This window comes from Scheffersomyces stipitis, chromosome 1 (assembly GCF_000209165.1).
Source record: "Scheffersomyces stipitis CBS 6054 chromosome 1, whole genome shotgun sequence".
NCBI lineage: Eukaryota > Fungi > Ascomycota > Pichiomycetes > Serinales > Debaryomycetaceae > Scheffersomyces > Scheffersomyces stipitis.
Genome location: NC_009068.1, coordinates 1333139 through 1347546, shown reverse-complemented (window position 1 = coordinate 1347546; position 14408 = coordinate 1333139). Strand labels below are relative to the sequence as shown.

Genomic DNA, 14408 nt, shown 5'->3' with positions numbered 1-14408 from the left:
AGTCATACTGCTGAAACGACTGCCTTGGTGTACCTGCTAGCCACCGTAGACTTAAGCTTTTTAAATTGCATGAGACATCAAAGTACATTTAAGACATAGTATACAAAATTTCCTCCATACCGAGTGATTGGAGGAAACCCAAGGTTAAAACCTCCAGTTCATAATAGATACATAGTCCTTAGAATTATAGTCCGGAAAAGTCGAGATTGGCGTTGAATTGAAAACTAATTGTGGAAACCATTTGTTCCCTCTCCGCTACACTTGATTGTAAAGGTGGCTCAGTGAGGAAGATCGTAGGCACTATAGTGACTTTGCGTAGGAGTCCTGGCGGGTGAATCATTGCATCCGTTAATATTCAGTGATCTGGGCTTTGAAGGAAGTTAGAGTAAACTTGCCGCACCTACGAAGTCAGCCCTCAAGCCCTTTTGTCAAACCAGGGCGGAGATCAACAATTGATATTCTGGGCTGGATACTGCGTGCTTTAGAGGAAGTATGTTTGCCCTGTAGCTTGGATGGTCGCTTATCTAACGAGATGGAGCATGTTTGGTCCCATGGCACTCAAGGTCGAATGCTCCTCCTCGCCAGTTCTTTTGAAATGGCATGCATTACGACTAAAGTCGAACCTATTTGCTACAGAGTATTTAAATCTTCCTCTAATCCATACCGTACAGTAGATATAGTACACCGTTTCGTTGTCATGAGTTGATCTTTTTCGAAGATTTTATTCTGGCTCCAGTTAGTGCCTTTATGAGGGTCTTGAAGCATGTGGTGTAGTTGGAACACTGTTCACGAGGTTGGATGGAGGAATGGATCAGGTCACTTGTTCTTCATCTCCTTCTGTTGATAAACACAGTTAGATCCCGCACCAAAAGGTGGGACCGGCACGATCTGTTTGACGCTGTTGCCTTGTCTTCAAAGGAGGGCTAGCTAACAGCGTAGTTAGGAACCGGACATCTTTTTGTAATGTGTTGGGTACTGTGGCACCTGAAGCAGAATTGGTATGAATATATGATGTCGAGTTGCACTTTGTCCAAGAATCTATTCCGTCTGTCCGGAATCATGTCCGAGTCACAACCGATCAAGAAGAACAGCACATGTGGAGAATCCAAATCATCTGTATAGTGAAGTATAGGAATTTTCTTTGTAGATCGAGCGAGTATTTCGTATGGAATTTCATCCTGTGGTCTCCTCGAACTTTGATAATGAAAGGAGGGGCCGAAATAGTCGAAAACCGTGAAGTCCTTTGTGTGGAACATTATATCGAGAATGGTCTCGTGGTCGCAAGAGAGAAGTGGTGCTTTAACACGTATTATATACATCTTGGAGACTCTCTGTAGGTGTACAAGACTTAGCTGGAATCCAAAAGAGTCCTCACTACATATATATGGCGATTGGAAGAGTTGTTCAAATCGTTTTATCATAGCTACCAGAAGAGGTGATTGCTGTAGCGCGTGTGCTGGTGCCTCATCATAAGTTTGAAAATTTTCAAAACAGAAGTCGAGGTGATCGTTGCCTCGAATGTCAATAGTGAAATAATCCATGACGTTTTTCATGGTATCAATGAAGCTTAATTCCTTAGAAAGCAGCTGAATCTCGTCTCTTGTGTCCTTAGTGGCTTCGTATTCTTCTTTTGAGCCCGGCCTGTGTTGGCTCTTTATGAAATTCATGGATATACGGAGTTCATTTAGGGCCTGGGAGATTGCAGACCATCTGTTGGGGAGGGTCTCCATAAGATGCGTCTCAATAATTTTGGCTTTTTCTTTAATTGGCATTGAGTGCCTTTGGTCGAAATGACCGTCTTTTTTATAGAAACCGTCAATGCGGATACGTACCAAATCCCTCTCTGCAACGATCCGACTAATTGTACCGAGAGCGGTAAGACAGAAGCTTTTTGGGACATTCCATGCTTTAAGTCTTTCTTCTAGGCTGGCCCAAAAAATATCCGTGAGATAGTCTGCAAATTCATGTACATAGTAAATGTTATCCAATTCATCGTCCTGTTCTTGTGTAAGTTGCCCGGTAGAATGTAATATTTGGTGTAGTTGTTCATGTCTAGTAGTTGCTGCTTGTAAAATAGCTGAAGTGTTTCTATCAACACCGTTTTGAAGCTGGCTCGCAGATGGACCATTATTTGGTCTAGGTATTGGGGCTGAGGTGTATTTGGTAGTGTCCGTGGTACGTGGCCTTGGTTTGGAAGATTTGCTGGAAGTCTCTAGAGGGGGAAATTCTTGCTCGTCAATGACTTGGTTAAATGCTTTTGTATTATTTGAGTTTTTCGAATTGTTTTTAGCATTTTGTAACGCTTTTTTAGTTTTCTGAGGATTTTGTAAGTTTTCTACGTTTTTGGGTTTTTGGGTTTTTGATTTTTCTTGCAATTTGGAAACATGAAGGGAAACCTCTTGTTCTGGTAAAATAGCTGAGCTGTTGGAAGACTCAAAAGAAGTAGGATTCATGTCGTTATCATTATTTGCAGCAATTTTTATGTCCTGTATTTGGCCATGCACGTGACTGTGGAAATCTTTCGTAATTGAAGTTTCACGGCTGTCCATAGTAGAGCTTAAATGGGGTTGGTTCCGAACAACCAGGCCACCAATGTGATTGTGTCGTATTTGGGCCGGCTCTGCAATTATAGTTGACACTGGGATCTCGAAGGATGGTTCGAAAACGCCCTTTTCAGCGGCATCTGTGGATTCACCACCGAGGTTCATTAGATAAGTCCTTGCGACAATGTCGTTCACATTTCGGTCAATATCTTGTGCTTCTGACTCGTTTAAGGCTCTATTTGAAGCCCTTTCACCATACGGAGCCCCCAAAGGTCCCTCCAGATGACTTATTGATCCTACTCTGGACATTTTAAATATTTCTGTTTGTATTAAGAAACATCTTTTTTACGAAATGACACGAATTGCGCTTAAAGTCTAAGCTTTACTAAATTGTGAACAAATATTCTCCATTCCATAGTGAATGATAATAGGAATCCCAAGAATTAATACTCCAGCTGGCGTTACCTACACCTAAGTAATACCATTAGAAATGGGAAAACTTAACGGTGTAATTTTTTTAACGAAATGGCTTGTATTACGAATAAAGTTTTTATATATTGCGGTAGAGATCTTGTATGCGGTATGGATGTTTTCTAAAAGTGACTGTATAATGAAAGGTACACGAAACTCTCGAAACTTTTTCGCCTGGCTAGCTCAATGGCTAGAGCGTTTGACTTTTATAATCGCATTTTGTATGATTTTAAAGGTATCAAAAGGTTGCGGGTTCGACCCCCGCGTCGGGCTTTTCTTTTTTATCAACTGGTTGATATATATCAAGAGCAGAGCCTTTCCTTTTTTACTAATCTAGATAGCTATTAGAATTTTGTGATCTCTGAAACCGACACTATTTAACTGTAGTAGCATCTGTAAACTGCTCCAGGTTGCGAAAGTTCTCTGAGAAATATTGGCTTGAGCACGACCCCAAATTTTTCACTCCCAGCTAACAAATTTATATAGATAAAATCAACGACTGTTCATTGGAGAAAGCCCTAACAAAAGCACTAAAAAAACACACTACCATGTTCGGCATTGGGCAGGGTCTCAAGGCTAGGGTGATGAGCGGTGTGTCTTTTCTCACTGCATCTCGACAAACTTCCTATTTAGGCCACTTGAAACCAAATGAAGGTGCCGTAGTTTCGTACAAGAGATTAGGTAGAGGTCCAGCTTCGGGCAAGGGTAAGACTTCGGGAAGAGGTCAGAAGGGTCAAAAAGCAAGAGGAAAAGTACCTAGATGGTTAGAGGGTGGTCAAACGCCATTCTACAAGAGATTTCCTATCATAGGCTTCAAGAGACCTCATAGAAGAGTGTATCACGAAGTGAATTTAGCTAGAATCCAGGACTTGTGGAATACCGGGAGGATTCCTTTGAAGGAAGGAGAAACTTTGACCATCAAAACAATGAAGGAATGCGGTTTACTTACAGGTACTTTGAAGGATGGTGTCAAGATATTGGCCAACGGCGTAGAAGACTATAATGTTCCATTGAGTATTGAAGCTCTGAGAGCCTCTAGCCATGCCATAGAAGCCATCGAGGCTTTGGGCCACAATTTCACAGCCAGATACTTCACGACTTTGGGATTGAAAGCTCATATTTATCCCGATCTTTTCTTATTAAAGAAGGGATACGTTCCATTACAGGCTAGACCTACTCACAGAAGAGACATCGAGTACTACTCCAGTGCCGCGAAGAGAGGATACTTGTTGAAAGACACTTCTTTGTTATTGGACCATTTGAAGGGAAACAAGGTCAACAAGAAAGCACAGCTTCGTCAAAGTGCCTTGGAGAAACAGTTGGAAACAGCTTCCAGCAAGAAATACTCTGACGAGTCGAGACTCGTCTCATTGGCTGATCTCTTGGGAGATCGCCCCTGTAAATAGTCATCTTGTACAAAATAAACAATTATAATTACGACAGATTGATCACTACGTAGACAACAGAATTCTGCACGACTGTAGATATTTCTTTATATGCTATTGTATTACTTTCAATGCGTGTACTTCATTACAAGACTATTCTGATTATGCTTTTGCAGCTATTACTTCAATTCTAAATCCCATCCACATCCACAAAAATTTCAAGAAGCTTCTCAATAGTATCCTGGAGCTCGCTTAGTCGTATTTGGCTCTTGCTATTCAGAGTATTAGTGCCTTTAGAGCTGCTAGTTCCAGAGAACGTGTAGTTATGTTTACGTAGGGAGAACATTGTCGACTTGTATGTCATCTGGTATATCTCCTTGATAGTTAATTTTTCATTTACTGAGTGGTTAAGGTTTGTAGAAAGACCTCTGATTCTTAAACCGGATAGAATGATCTTATTTACAGCCTGGTGGATCTGATCCTGGGTCGATAGAATCAGTGATGATAGGAGTTTAGCAGTAGTCAGGTTTTGCACCGATTCTACTACGAATGGATTCAGACTGGATCTCAGCTTTTTTCTTTGGAGGACTTTGTCAAAAACGGTAGATCTATCGTCTTGTCTAGTTTGATTTAACAAAATGAACGTGTTTTTAGTGTTGTCAGGATCTTGAACGGCATCCTTTTCCAAAATGGCATCGATCTCTGCTAGACGTGAAAAGTCGATGATAAGCACCATAATCTGCTTCTTGATGAAATCGAAGTAAAAGATTAAATAGGTCTCATCTCTGCCAGATTTGAAGAGTATACCAATATCTCTATTGTAGACAGCTTGTTTAAGCAAAGTCTGCTTGAAGTATTCGGAAGTTATACTACTTGTAGAAAACACAGACAATGGTCTTGCTGAAAGTAGATAATATGGAACAAGCCGGTGATTGACGTAGATAGGCATTCTTTCGTAGCTTGTAGGCACTGAAGAAAGATTATCAGATTCTTTTGTATCTGAACCGGACCAGATCTGGACATCTTCTAACACGTTTGAGGGATAGTTGTCGTTTATGACAAAAGTAGCAAGTTTTTTCATTGTGGTCATATACGCAACATCGTAATATAGAAGATATTTATGCTAGGATAAGAACAGATAGTTGAAGATTGAATATTTGATATTGCACCAAAATAACGGGAAGGAAATTTCAGACTCGCGAATTGCAGGGAGCCCTAAGTACGGTACGAGCAATGGCACGAACCAAAAAAGGATATCTATCTATTCATATACATATATTTAACATGATCCAGCCAGATAGAGTTTGAGATAAGGGCATATACTTTCTTTCAGGAAGTAAGTAGAGGATTGGTGGGCCAAAGGTGAATATGGTGATAAGAGGAAGTGCTTCCTAATTTGGAAATAGATAAATGGCTGCGAATAAGGAGCTATTTGAGAACGAGACAAGAACAAAAGACAGATAAGTAAGTAGAGAGTGCTAAGAAGTAAAAGAAGAAACATTCTCTGAACTCAGAGTACGATCTGGAACAAGCAGATCTAGAAATCGTTCGTCAAAAGAGAATCCGTTATTATGTAGGAGATCTAATCAATCTAAAGAAGTACGTATGATGCCTGACTCTGAATATTCAACAGTAGATTTCTATTTCAAACGGCCAGGTAAACTTCCATTTCTTCAGTCGCTGTCGAAGGTGTCGAAGGCTACTTGGACACTACTTTGATGTCTTGGGAATTGAAATTCAGCTCAGCACGAGAGATGTGCAACCTGAGGAAGAAAGAACAGGTTAATTGCTCCAATTTTCAGTGCCATTAAACCATCTCGCTGACTTACTATATTGCCAAACGTCTTTCCGATGATACGTCATCTCCCAAGAAGATAGCCACATGTCACAGATCATGGGAGTTATATCCAAGGTCACATTGTTCCTACCCCTCCCCACATTCAGGCTCATGCTAGATCCTTGGACGGGCAGTGCAGAAAATAGAGTTGAGGCGATAGCGAGAATAGGGAGATGCGATAGCGAGATGTTAGCCAGGAGCACCAATGTGAACAGCCTATATAACGAGACGGGGACAATAGGACAAATAGAAGTAGAGAGAGCTGCTCTTATGCTTATACAAGTATACAAGCCTTATAGTGCAAGTGTGGTGGATTTTATTTGTGTTTCAGCCCATACCGTTATCTCGTCTTAGTGGGGCAATCTCGCTAATTTCCTGTTTCCGGTACGATCTCATCTCAATATCGAAGGTGTTCTAGCGAGACAACACATTCACAAAACACATTTGCCAGCGAACGCACACCATGAAACTCCAACACAGACACCCAAATATTCATATTTAAACTAAAATCCATACTGTACTCGTCTCCTGAAACACGTCCGTGTGCGTGTTTCCTCTTTTCTCCGTCTGTATCTCTGTCTCGCTGCCAGTCTCTCTCGTCTAGCAGCTCTCGCTATCGATCTCGCTATTCTCTTTTCGCATCCTACACACAGCTCTGACTGGGCCAGCATCGCTATCTTGACTTTTCAGATTGTTTTTCAGTGAAATATTCATCAATTTCTCACTCTTTTCTGGAATTTCACATCTTCAACTCTCGCCTTCGACAGCCCATTTTGCTTCCACCATGAGCGTCAGCACCCGTGTCTACTCGGTGGCCCGTGTCTACGCAGATGTCAACTCCAACAAACCATCGGAATATTGGGACTACGAGAACCACAAGATCTCGTGGGGCAACATCAAGAACTACGAGATCATCTCGAAGATCGGTAGGGGCAAATACTCAGAAGTGTTCCAGGGGGTGAACGTGCTAAACGACGAGCCCTGTGTTATAAAAGTGTTGAAGCCAGTTAAGCTAAAGAAGATCTTTCGAGAAGTCAAGATTCTCCAGAACCTCACAGGGGGTCCAAACGTCATTGGCTTGTTGGACATCGTTCGTGACGAGCAGAGCAAGATCCCAGCTTTGATCTTTGAAAAGGTGTCCAATGTCGATTTCCGGGTCTTATATCCCAAATTCACCATATCCGATATCCAGTACTACTTCACTCAGTTGTTAATAGCATTAGATTACTCGCATTCTATGGGCATTATCCATCGAGACGTCAAGCCCCAGAACATCATGATTGACCCAATGAACAAAAAATTACGTTTGATCGACTGGGGGTTGGCCGAGTTCTACCACATGGGAATGGATTATAATGTCCGTGTAGCGCTGAGATACCACAAGGGCCCAGAGCTCTTGATCAATCTCCAACAGTACGACTACTCGTTAGACTTGTGGTCTGTAGGCTGTATGCTCGCAGCAATAATATTCAAGAAGGAGCCGTTCTTCCGTGGTGACTCCAACAACGACCAGTTGGTCCAAATCGCAAAAGTATTGGGAACAGAAGACTTGATGAATTACGTCTCCAAATATGGCTTGAAACTCTCGCTGGACTACGACGACATCCTCGGAAATTACCCCAGAAAGCCATGGAAGTCGTTCATCAATAACGAAAACAAGCACTTAATCTCTGATGAAGTCGTTGATTTGATCGATAAATTGTTGACGTTCGACCACCAGTTGCGCCCAACAGCAGAGGAAGCCATGGACCATCCCTTCTTCAAGTTATAGACTAGCTCCTCGTTCTGCATTCTTGTAATATACTAATATAATCATCTCTTGCAAGTAAAGTAGTATTCTACGATGTAGTTGATATTGTTGTCCATGTTGTAACATGATGCATTAATCTTCCAAGCTTAGTTACTAGTAGAAACATTACAGCATTGAAATAACTTTGCTATTACTTCTATGTGAAGACATAAGCTTTTGAAGTCCCTAAACTAGTTCGTATCTCATTATGGGTATATTAATGCATATTTAAACATCTTTGCTAAATACTCCTACACTATAGAATTGAATAATTGAATAAAACAACATAGAAATGAATGTCCCAAAGCCTAAATCTTGAATCCAGTCTCAAACTGTTCAATAAAGTCATGAATATCGTACACACGATCGATGGTGCCCGACAACTGTGAGTCTACCTTCTTCTGCAACTCGTCAAAGATATAGTCATCTTCTGATTCAGAGAACGAAAACGAGTAGCCCGACGAAAATGAAGCTGAAGAGATAAGTGTCTGCACCGACTTGGTAGGAATTAACTTGATGAACATCTCGATCGTGCTAGGATCTACATCAGCCGAGACATTGGACTTCAAGAACCGCACCAACTCAAAGTGGTTGATGAAGTTGTCCTGGCGCACAAACGCCTCTTTGAAGCTAATGAAGATTTCAGGGCTAAGTTTGTAATCCTTACAAGCACCTTCATATTCTCCATTTGTCTCCATTACCTTCTTCAATTCTGCTGTCGGAATTGGAGCGTTCAACAATGTACTGAAATGATCCAAGCGGGCGTAGAAATTTACCAAGTAGTCGAAGTAATCAAGGCACCTGAGAAGCCAATCTTTATGTGGCAGCTTCTCGTCTACTTCTCTCAAGTTGTTATCTTCTATGATCTTCAAATGGGTATGAAGTTGGCTGGCTTCTTTCTTCAAAGCTTCTACCAAAGTGTTAGCAGAAGCTGAGAACTTGGATTCGAGTTCCATGAGTTCATTCAACTTGTCCGACATAGCTTCAATATTAAGGGACTTGATAGAGGGATAGTAGAGGAGATCGATTTTTTGCAAGTTGGCTCTGACAGATTTGACAAGATTGCTGATGCTAGTGAAATCTTTGTATACTAAATCAGGTTTGATGTTCTGTTTGTAGTTTTCAAAGGTTTGGCTGACTTTCACTAACGATGTCATCTTGATGTTTATGTGGCTAAAGAAGCCCATGAAATGGTTCAAGTTCTCGATGGTTGGTTCAGTCAATGCTGTTTTCAACATCTCTAAACACTTGGTCAAGTCAGTTTCAAGCAGATTTCCAGCGTTGATGTCTTGTAACGATTCATAGCCTTCATTCAATTGACCTAGTAAAGAGTTGGTTTTGTTGAGAAATCGTAAGGCTCTCGTCTCATATTTGTTCTTCTCTCTTGATGTCTCGATTGACATACTGAGAATATCGTCAAACACGTACTGGATTTCAGTTTCAGTCTCGCTACGAGCAGCTTCTTCATCTTCAAAGAAATGGCCCTCGATCTCAAACACCTTGTAGAGCTCAACGAGAAAGATCACTATGCATTTTTCGTCTGGAACTAACACGGCAAAGTCGTCCGTATCTATCAAATGGGGTATCATAAGTTTGTTCTCAATGTAGCTCAACACCAGCGTGAGTTTCTTGAGATTGTGGTTTTCGTCGTTTTCACTTTTTTGAGTCTCAAAGCGAATGCCGTAGTAGTGGAGAATGTCTGCAAGAATCCGGTCGGGTCGGTTGATGTCTATGGACCAATCTTTGTTGAAGTTAGAAACACGGGAGTTTCTCTTAGCTAAGATGTCATTGACCCAGCCGAGCAAAATGGACTTGATTTCTACAAACGACGTGTTGGCGTTTTTAAAAGTGAACGAATTGGCCGTGCTGAAGACAAAAAGCGACCAGAGCAACCCGAGCGTGAGCTTCAAGTCTCCTTCGTAGATGTTGTCAGCACTGATGTTGCACACATTGACGTTCAAGATGAGGTTGATGAACTTCAAGAAGTCGTTGAGATTTTCCAACTTCTGCAACTTGAACGTTGGCTTTTTGTAGATAGGCGTTAGGTAATAGAGTTTGGTGTTACGTTTTGTGAGCGGATGATTCTCGTTGGAGGTGATTTCATATACGAGCCAGTTGATTAGCTTAATGAGAATAATGCCATCCTGAAGATCTGTACGGAGATTGGTGATACTGGAACGGCCCAAAGATGAAGTAGGAGTAGCTTCAGATTCCGAGTCCTCCATCAACTTAGAGTTGAGCCATCTGACGAGGGTTCTTTGCTGCAGATCGACCCAAGCGTCTTCTTTCATAGTGTAAAATGTAGGCAATGTTATGATAGCAAAGTTATATGAAAATGCTAAGAAGCGCTAACCGCGTTAACTTGTCTCTGGATGCTTGTGAATTATGGGTATAATATGGGTATAATGCAATGAATCAATAGTCTTTAATAAGATATCTCCTTGAAATACAGAAAAACTTTAGAGCAGACACTTTATAAAAGTCTTTCTTCGGGTATATATCCTAACTGCTTAGGACGGTGATGTTAGGCTATGCACTCAATTGAGTATATCTGTCACTGGCACCGGTGCTGTTCTGCTCGTCTTTGTTTATCTTTATGCCAATTTAATCTTTTGGGTGGAGGGCTACTTTCTAGCCTTCGTCTAGTATGTTTCAGAAATCAAAACAGCGCCTATACGAGATGCTCAAACAAGCGAGAACCCTTTACAAGCTGGCGCCAAAGCTGAGACAAATGTGCTACCAAAAGCGATAAATAACAAAGCTGACCAGCAAAAGTTGACCGCGAAGATTCTCCTGGCTATATAACCCCAGCACAAAGCTCGAAATTCACCACTCCAGGATAACTGCTCCGGATAGCTTACTTAACAGGCTTGTCTGGAAAAGAAAAATTCCTAAACAGGCAGACGCAAATGGCGTGCCTCGTTCTTCATATAAACACAAACAAGGCGAGGACGCGTCAAGCTCCACAACAGCAAAAAGGGACAAATGATAATACGCACCAGACGTGGTTCCAGACCCTTCCTGCGTGCTATATACAATCAGACACGTCTGTCGACATTGTCTGGTGCGTATTTGCTCGTATTGGTGCCTGCTTTCGGTCTTGTCAATCTGCCCGTCTGATCATCTCATTGACGGAGATTCTTCTTCATACGAGTTTTCCGTTTGTTCTCTATGCACAATTTTTTTCCGTTTAGACTGCGCTGAATTTTTAGTCGCAATTACTGAGAAGAGAAAAAAATCAACTGCTCTATTTGTACATACAAAACTAGCCGAGCCGGTTCCAGGCTCGTTTGAGCCACAAGACCCATTTATGACCTTTTCTTCAGGTTCGTCGACAGATTCAGTGGACCAAATGGGCAGTAGATAAGTCACCAATCTGTAGATGCCCAATTGAGTTACTTACCCCAGGGTTTCACGCACGATTGGCATAATTGTCACACACTGTGCCTTAATAGCGTCGCATTTTCTTGGTCAGTTCTCCTTAGCTGTTTTCAGTCGTACCACCGTAGTCCCCCAACACTCAAAATAGCTCTTTCCTATTTCTATATCCAACTCCTCAATTCTACCAGGAGTAGATCTTTAAACCATCCACTTTTCTTCAATGTCAGGCTACTATCCTTCCCCACTGTTCCGTCTGTCACCCAATTAGCGTGCACACGACCGTGAATTTTTCGCTAGATGACTTCAGTAGACTTCTCCGTATATTAGCAACCCTTTACATGCAATTTATCTTGTAGTCCCTGTAGCCAGCACTCTGTAACATCAGCCATGTCTACTGAAATAACCGTCGAGGAACCCTTGACTTCCAACGTCCGTCCTGCCACGGACGCTTTGATAACCGTAAGAATCATCAAGTCTTTCCTCTACAGAAATGTCAAAAACCACATTGTGCATTCCATCAATTTAAAGGAAACCACAGCCAGCCAGTTGTTGGACCTCGTAAAATCCGCCATCAATACCATGGGTGCCTACAGACCCTACAGAAACATCGAGTACGACTCTCTCAAGATATACACCAAGGCTCATGGCTCCAAGTCCATGAACTTGGTCATAAACTTTGAAAACGACCAGGGCTGGGTCCTCATCTCTCCTCTGGTAACTGCTACCGAAACCTCGTTATGGGACTTGGGCGTAGAGAACGAAACTGAGATCAGTTTATTTAACTGGAACGACTACGTAGCATTCAAGGCTAATCCAGAAGAAAAGTGGTGAGCCTTACTTTTTGCACCCATTAGAAATTGTATATCAAATTTATCAACGGCATAACATGCTTATAGTGCAAATTAAAAATTAAAGAACAGCATATACAAAGTGTACAATAAAAATATAATACAAACCAAAGATAATTAGTCGTGATCGAGTCTACGTAGAAGTCCCCGAAAGTCCCTTATATTATATAGAAAATTTTATAAACAATAGTAGTGATGATAACTTAATAGTAATGACGTTTAATAACAAGAATCAACTCTTCGCTTTGCGACTATAGACCGGCAATGGGACTTGCGGGAGCTTGAAGTAGCTATTTTGAGGAGTGGATGTACCATCAAAGGCTACGTAGAAAACCACGAATGCATGGGCAACGGCAATGATTCCACCTGCTCTTACAACACCAGGTTTGTTTAACATGTATCCACAGGAAAGAGTCCATAATGTTAAGTCCAAGGTAAATACCACTATGACAAATGCAAGGGTAGCCTTAAAAGTACACAACAACAACATGAACGTGAAGATGGCCCAACCAAGAAGAAAAAGTCCGATAGCACGAGAAAATTGCACTTGGTCGTCTCCATAAGCTGCACCAATACCGAAGGCAGGAACAAATACAGAACCAAATGCCAACCAGAAAGCACCGTAACTAGTGAAAGCAGTACCGGCAAAAGTATTACCACCAGCTAACTCCCAGACTCCAGAGAAAAACTGGATCATACCACCATAGAATAGAGCTACACCAACGCCAGCATTGGGAGTAGTCACACCCATGGCGTTTGCAAAGTACATTCCGATACAAAAGGCTGTGAAACCTGTACCCCATAATCCAAGAGCAGAAGCATTACCAAATTGATGCTTTGGGTATGGAGCCAAACCAGGATTGAAAGTACCAGCCATTGCCTGCATTAATTCATGACGGAGGTATTTTTGGTTGTTAATAATGACATATTCGTCTCCAGCACCACTGTAGGTTATAGTTTTGTAGGGCAAGGATTCGAGAGAAACCTCAGGCTTGTAGTCTGCTGCCGCCAAATCAGAGCTACGTATGGATTCCTGATCCGACATCGTTATGTTTTTATAAATCCAAGATGCAACTTAAACTTTATCGAGTAGCCCTAGAATGGAGAATAGTACATTCATTTATACAAAGAGACGTAAAAATCATAGCTGTGGGGACCCAGAAAATAAATCCATCCGGTATTACTGATTTTGCAGTTGAAAAATGTGAAAATGGTGGGAACAGAAATAAAGATTCGGAAAAGGAAATTAAGACGGAACTGAAGTTTGCGGATGTTGCAACCCTAAAAAATAACATTCCACAGATTTACGAGGATGTGGAGGTTGAATACTTTGGGTGTTCCCGGGGTACTGGGGTACAATTTGAATGTTACTAACATACTCAACTTCAGTGAGTAGTTTGCTGAAGCCAGTATGGGTGTTGTAGAAAAGCTGAACAATTTATCAGACGGGCAACTGTGATAGCTTGCTTTGCATGAGTTCGCATATTTCGAGAATTAGACAGAGCAACTGAAAAAATTCTAGCCCCAAGTTAATTTTCAAAGGGCAGCATGAGGATTGTGTCCAGTTGATATGCTTTGGTATGCTTGAATATGCTTGTTGTGGATTTCATTAACAGACTCCGAGAAAACTGTATTCTCCAGTCGCTAGAGGGGCAGTTTTGCGTAATCGCGGATAAAGGTTGCAAAATGTGCGGAAAAAGAATTAGAGTTTAGACTGCAGCGGAGCCTCCAGAAATATTTGCTGAAAGAAGTAGAGTCAAGTAGAGGAAGACGAAGAGGACGATGAAGAAGAAACAGATGTGCCGTAGAGATCAGAGAGAATAGCTAAGTATGACCAACCTGTCTGCAATTTGTGGTACGTCAGATTTTGTGCATTTACAAATATATGTTCAATTATCACCAAAATTAGAGTGAGTGCGGAAAAAGACGATAAGAATACATGCTTTCAGCGGATCCTGTAGCAGAAATTAGGCTAAGGAATGTAGTGGGGCATACTGAAGACCCAAGATAAAGGCGAAAAGAATGTCGAAAAGTGGATCTGAGAGGAGATATGAACAATGGCTGTGGAATGCTAAGTTTATGCAATTGAGTGTATGTTGGAGTAGGTGCGTCCAGTGAACAGATACAGAATGATGTATCAGTGTGATTCTACAA

At 41.5% G+C, this 14408-nt stretch overlaps 7 protein-coding genes across 7 annotated transcripts; 3 read left to right on the top strand and 4 right to left on the bottom strand. All coding sequences in view use genetic code 12, as the record gives it.

Moving 5' to 3' along the window:
- Nucleotides 1-923: 923 nt before the first annotated feature.
- Nucleotides 924-2852, bottom strand: NBE1 (Kinase A-anchor protein Neurobeachin and related BEACH and WD40 repeat protein; the record flags this gene model as incomplete). Its single annotated transcript, XM_001387449.1, has 1 exon — nt 924-2852. One exon carries the CDS (start codon nt 2850-2852, stop codon nt 924-926), a length of 1929 nt encoding a protein of 642 aa, XP_001387486.2.
- A 710-nt stretch (nt 2853-3562) lies between these two features.
- On the top strand, nt 3563-4420 carry MRP10 (mitochondrial 54S ribosomal protein YmL10/YmL18; the record flags this gene model as incomplete). Its single annotated transcript, XM_001387869.1, has 1 exon — nt 3563-4420. The coding sequence occupies one exon, from the start codon at nt 3563-3565 to the stop codon at nt 4418-4420; it is 858 nt and encodes a 285-aa protein (XP_001387906.2).
- A 169-nt stretch (nt 4421-4589) lies between these two features.
- PICST_52114 (hypothetical protein) lies at nt 4590-5480 on the bottom strand (the record flags this gene model as incomplete). Its single annotated transcript, XM_001387448.1, has 1 exon — nt 4590-5480. The coding sequence occupies one exon, from the start codon at nt 5478-5480 to the stop codon at nt 4590-4592; it is 891 nt and encodes a 296-aa protein (XP_001387485.2).
- A 1526-nt stretch (nt 5481-7006) lies between these two features.
- CKA2 (Casein kinase II, alpha subunit Cell cycle control, cell division, chromosome partitioning) lies at nt 7007-8086 on the top strand. Its single transcript, XM_001387868.1, has one exon. It carries the CDS (start codon nt 7021-7023, stop codon nt 8005-8007), a length of 987 nt encoding a protein of 328 aa, XP_001387905.2. The 5' UTR covers nt 7007-7020; the 3' UTR covers nt 8008-8086.
- A 247-nt stretch (nt 8087-8333) lies between these two features.
- On the bottom strand, nt 8334-10826 carry CHP1 (Ca2+-binding actin-bundling protein (actinin), alpha chain (EF-Hand protein superfamily); the record flags this gene model as incomplete). Its single annotated transcript, XM_001387447.1, has 1 exon — nt 8334-10826. Exon 1 carries the CDS (start codon nt 10314-10316, stop codon nt 8334-8336), a length of 1983 nt encoding a protein of 660 aa, XP_001387484.2. The 5' UTR covers nt 10317-10826.
- A 967-nt stretch (nt 10827-11793) lies between these two features.
- On the top strand, nt 11794-12237 carry YK54 (Uncharacterized conserved protein Function unknown; the record flags this gene model as incomplete). Its single annotated transcript, XM_001387867.1, has 1 exon — nt 11794-12237. One exon carries the CDS (start codon nt 11794-11796, stop codon nt 12235-12237), a length of 444 nt encoding a protein of 147 aa, XP_001387904.2.
- Nucleotides 12238-12486: 249 nt separating this feature from the next.
- FUN34 (putative transporter) lies at nt 12487-13299 on the bottom strand (the record flags this gene model as incomplete). The annotated part of the gene is made up of 1 exon (XM_001387446.1): nt 12487-13299. The coding sequence occupies one exon, from the start codon at nt 13297-13299 to the stop codon at nt 12487-12489; it is 813 nt and encodes a 270-aa protein (XP_001387483.1).
- Nucleotides 13300-14408: the final 1109 nt, after the last annotated feature.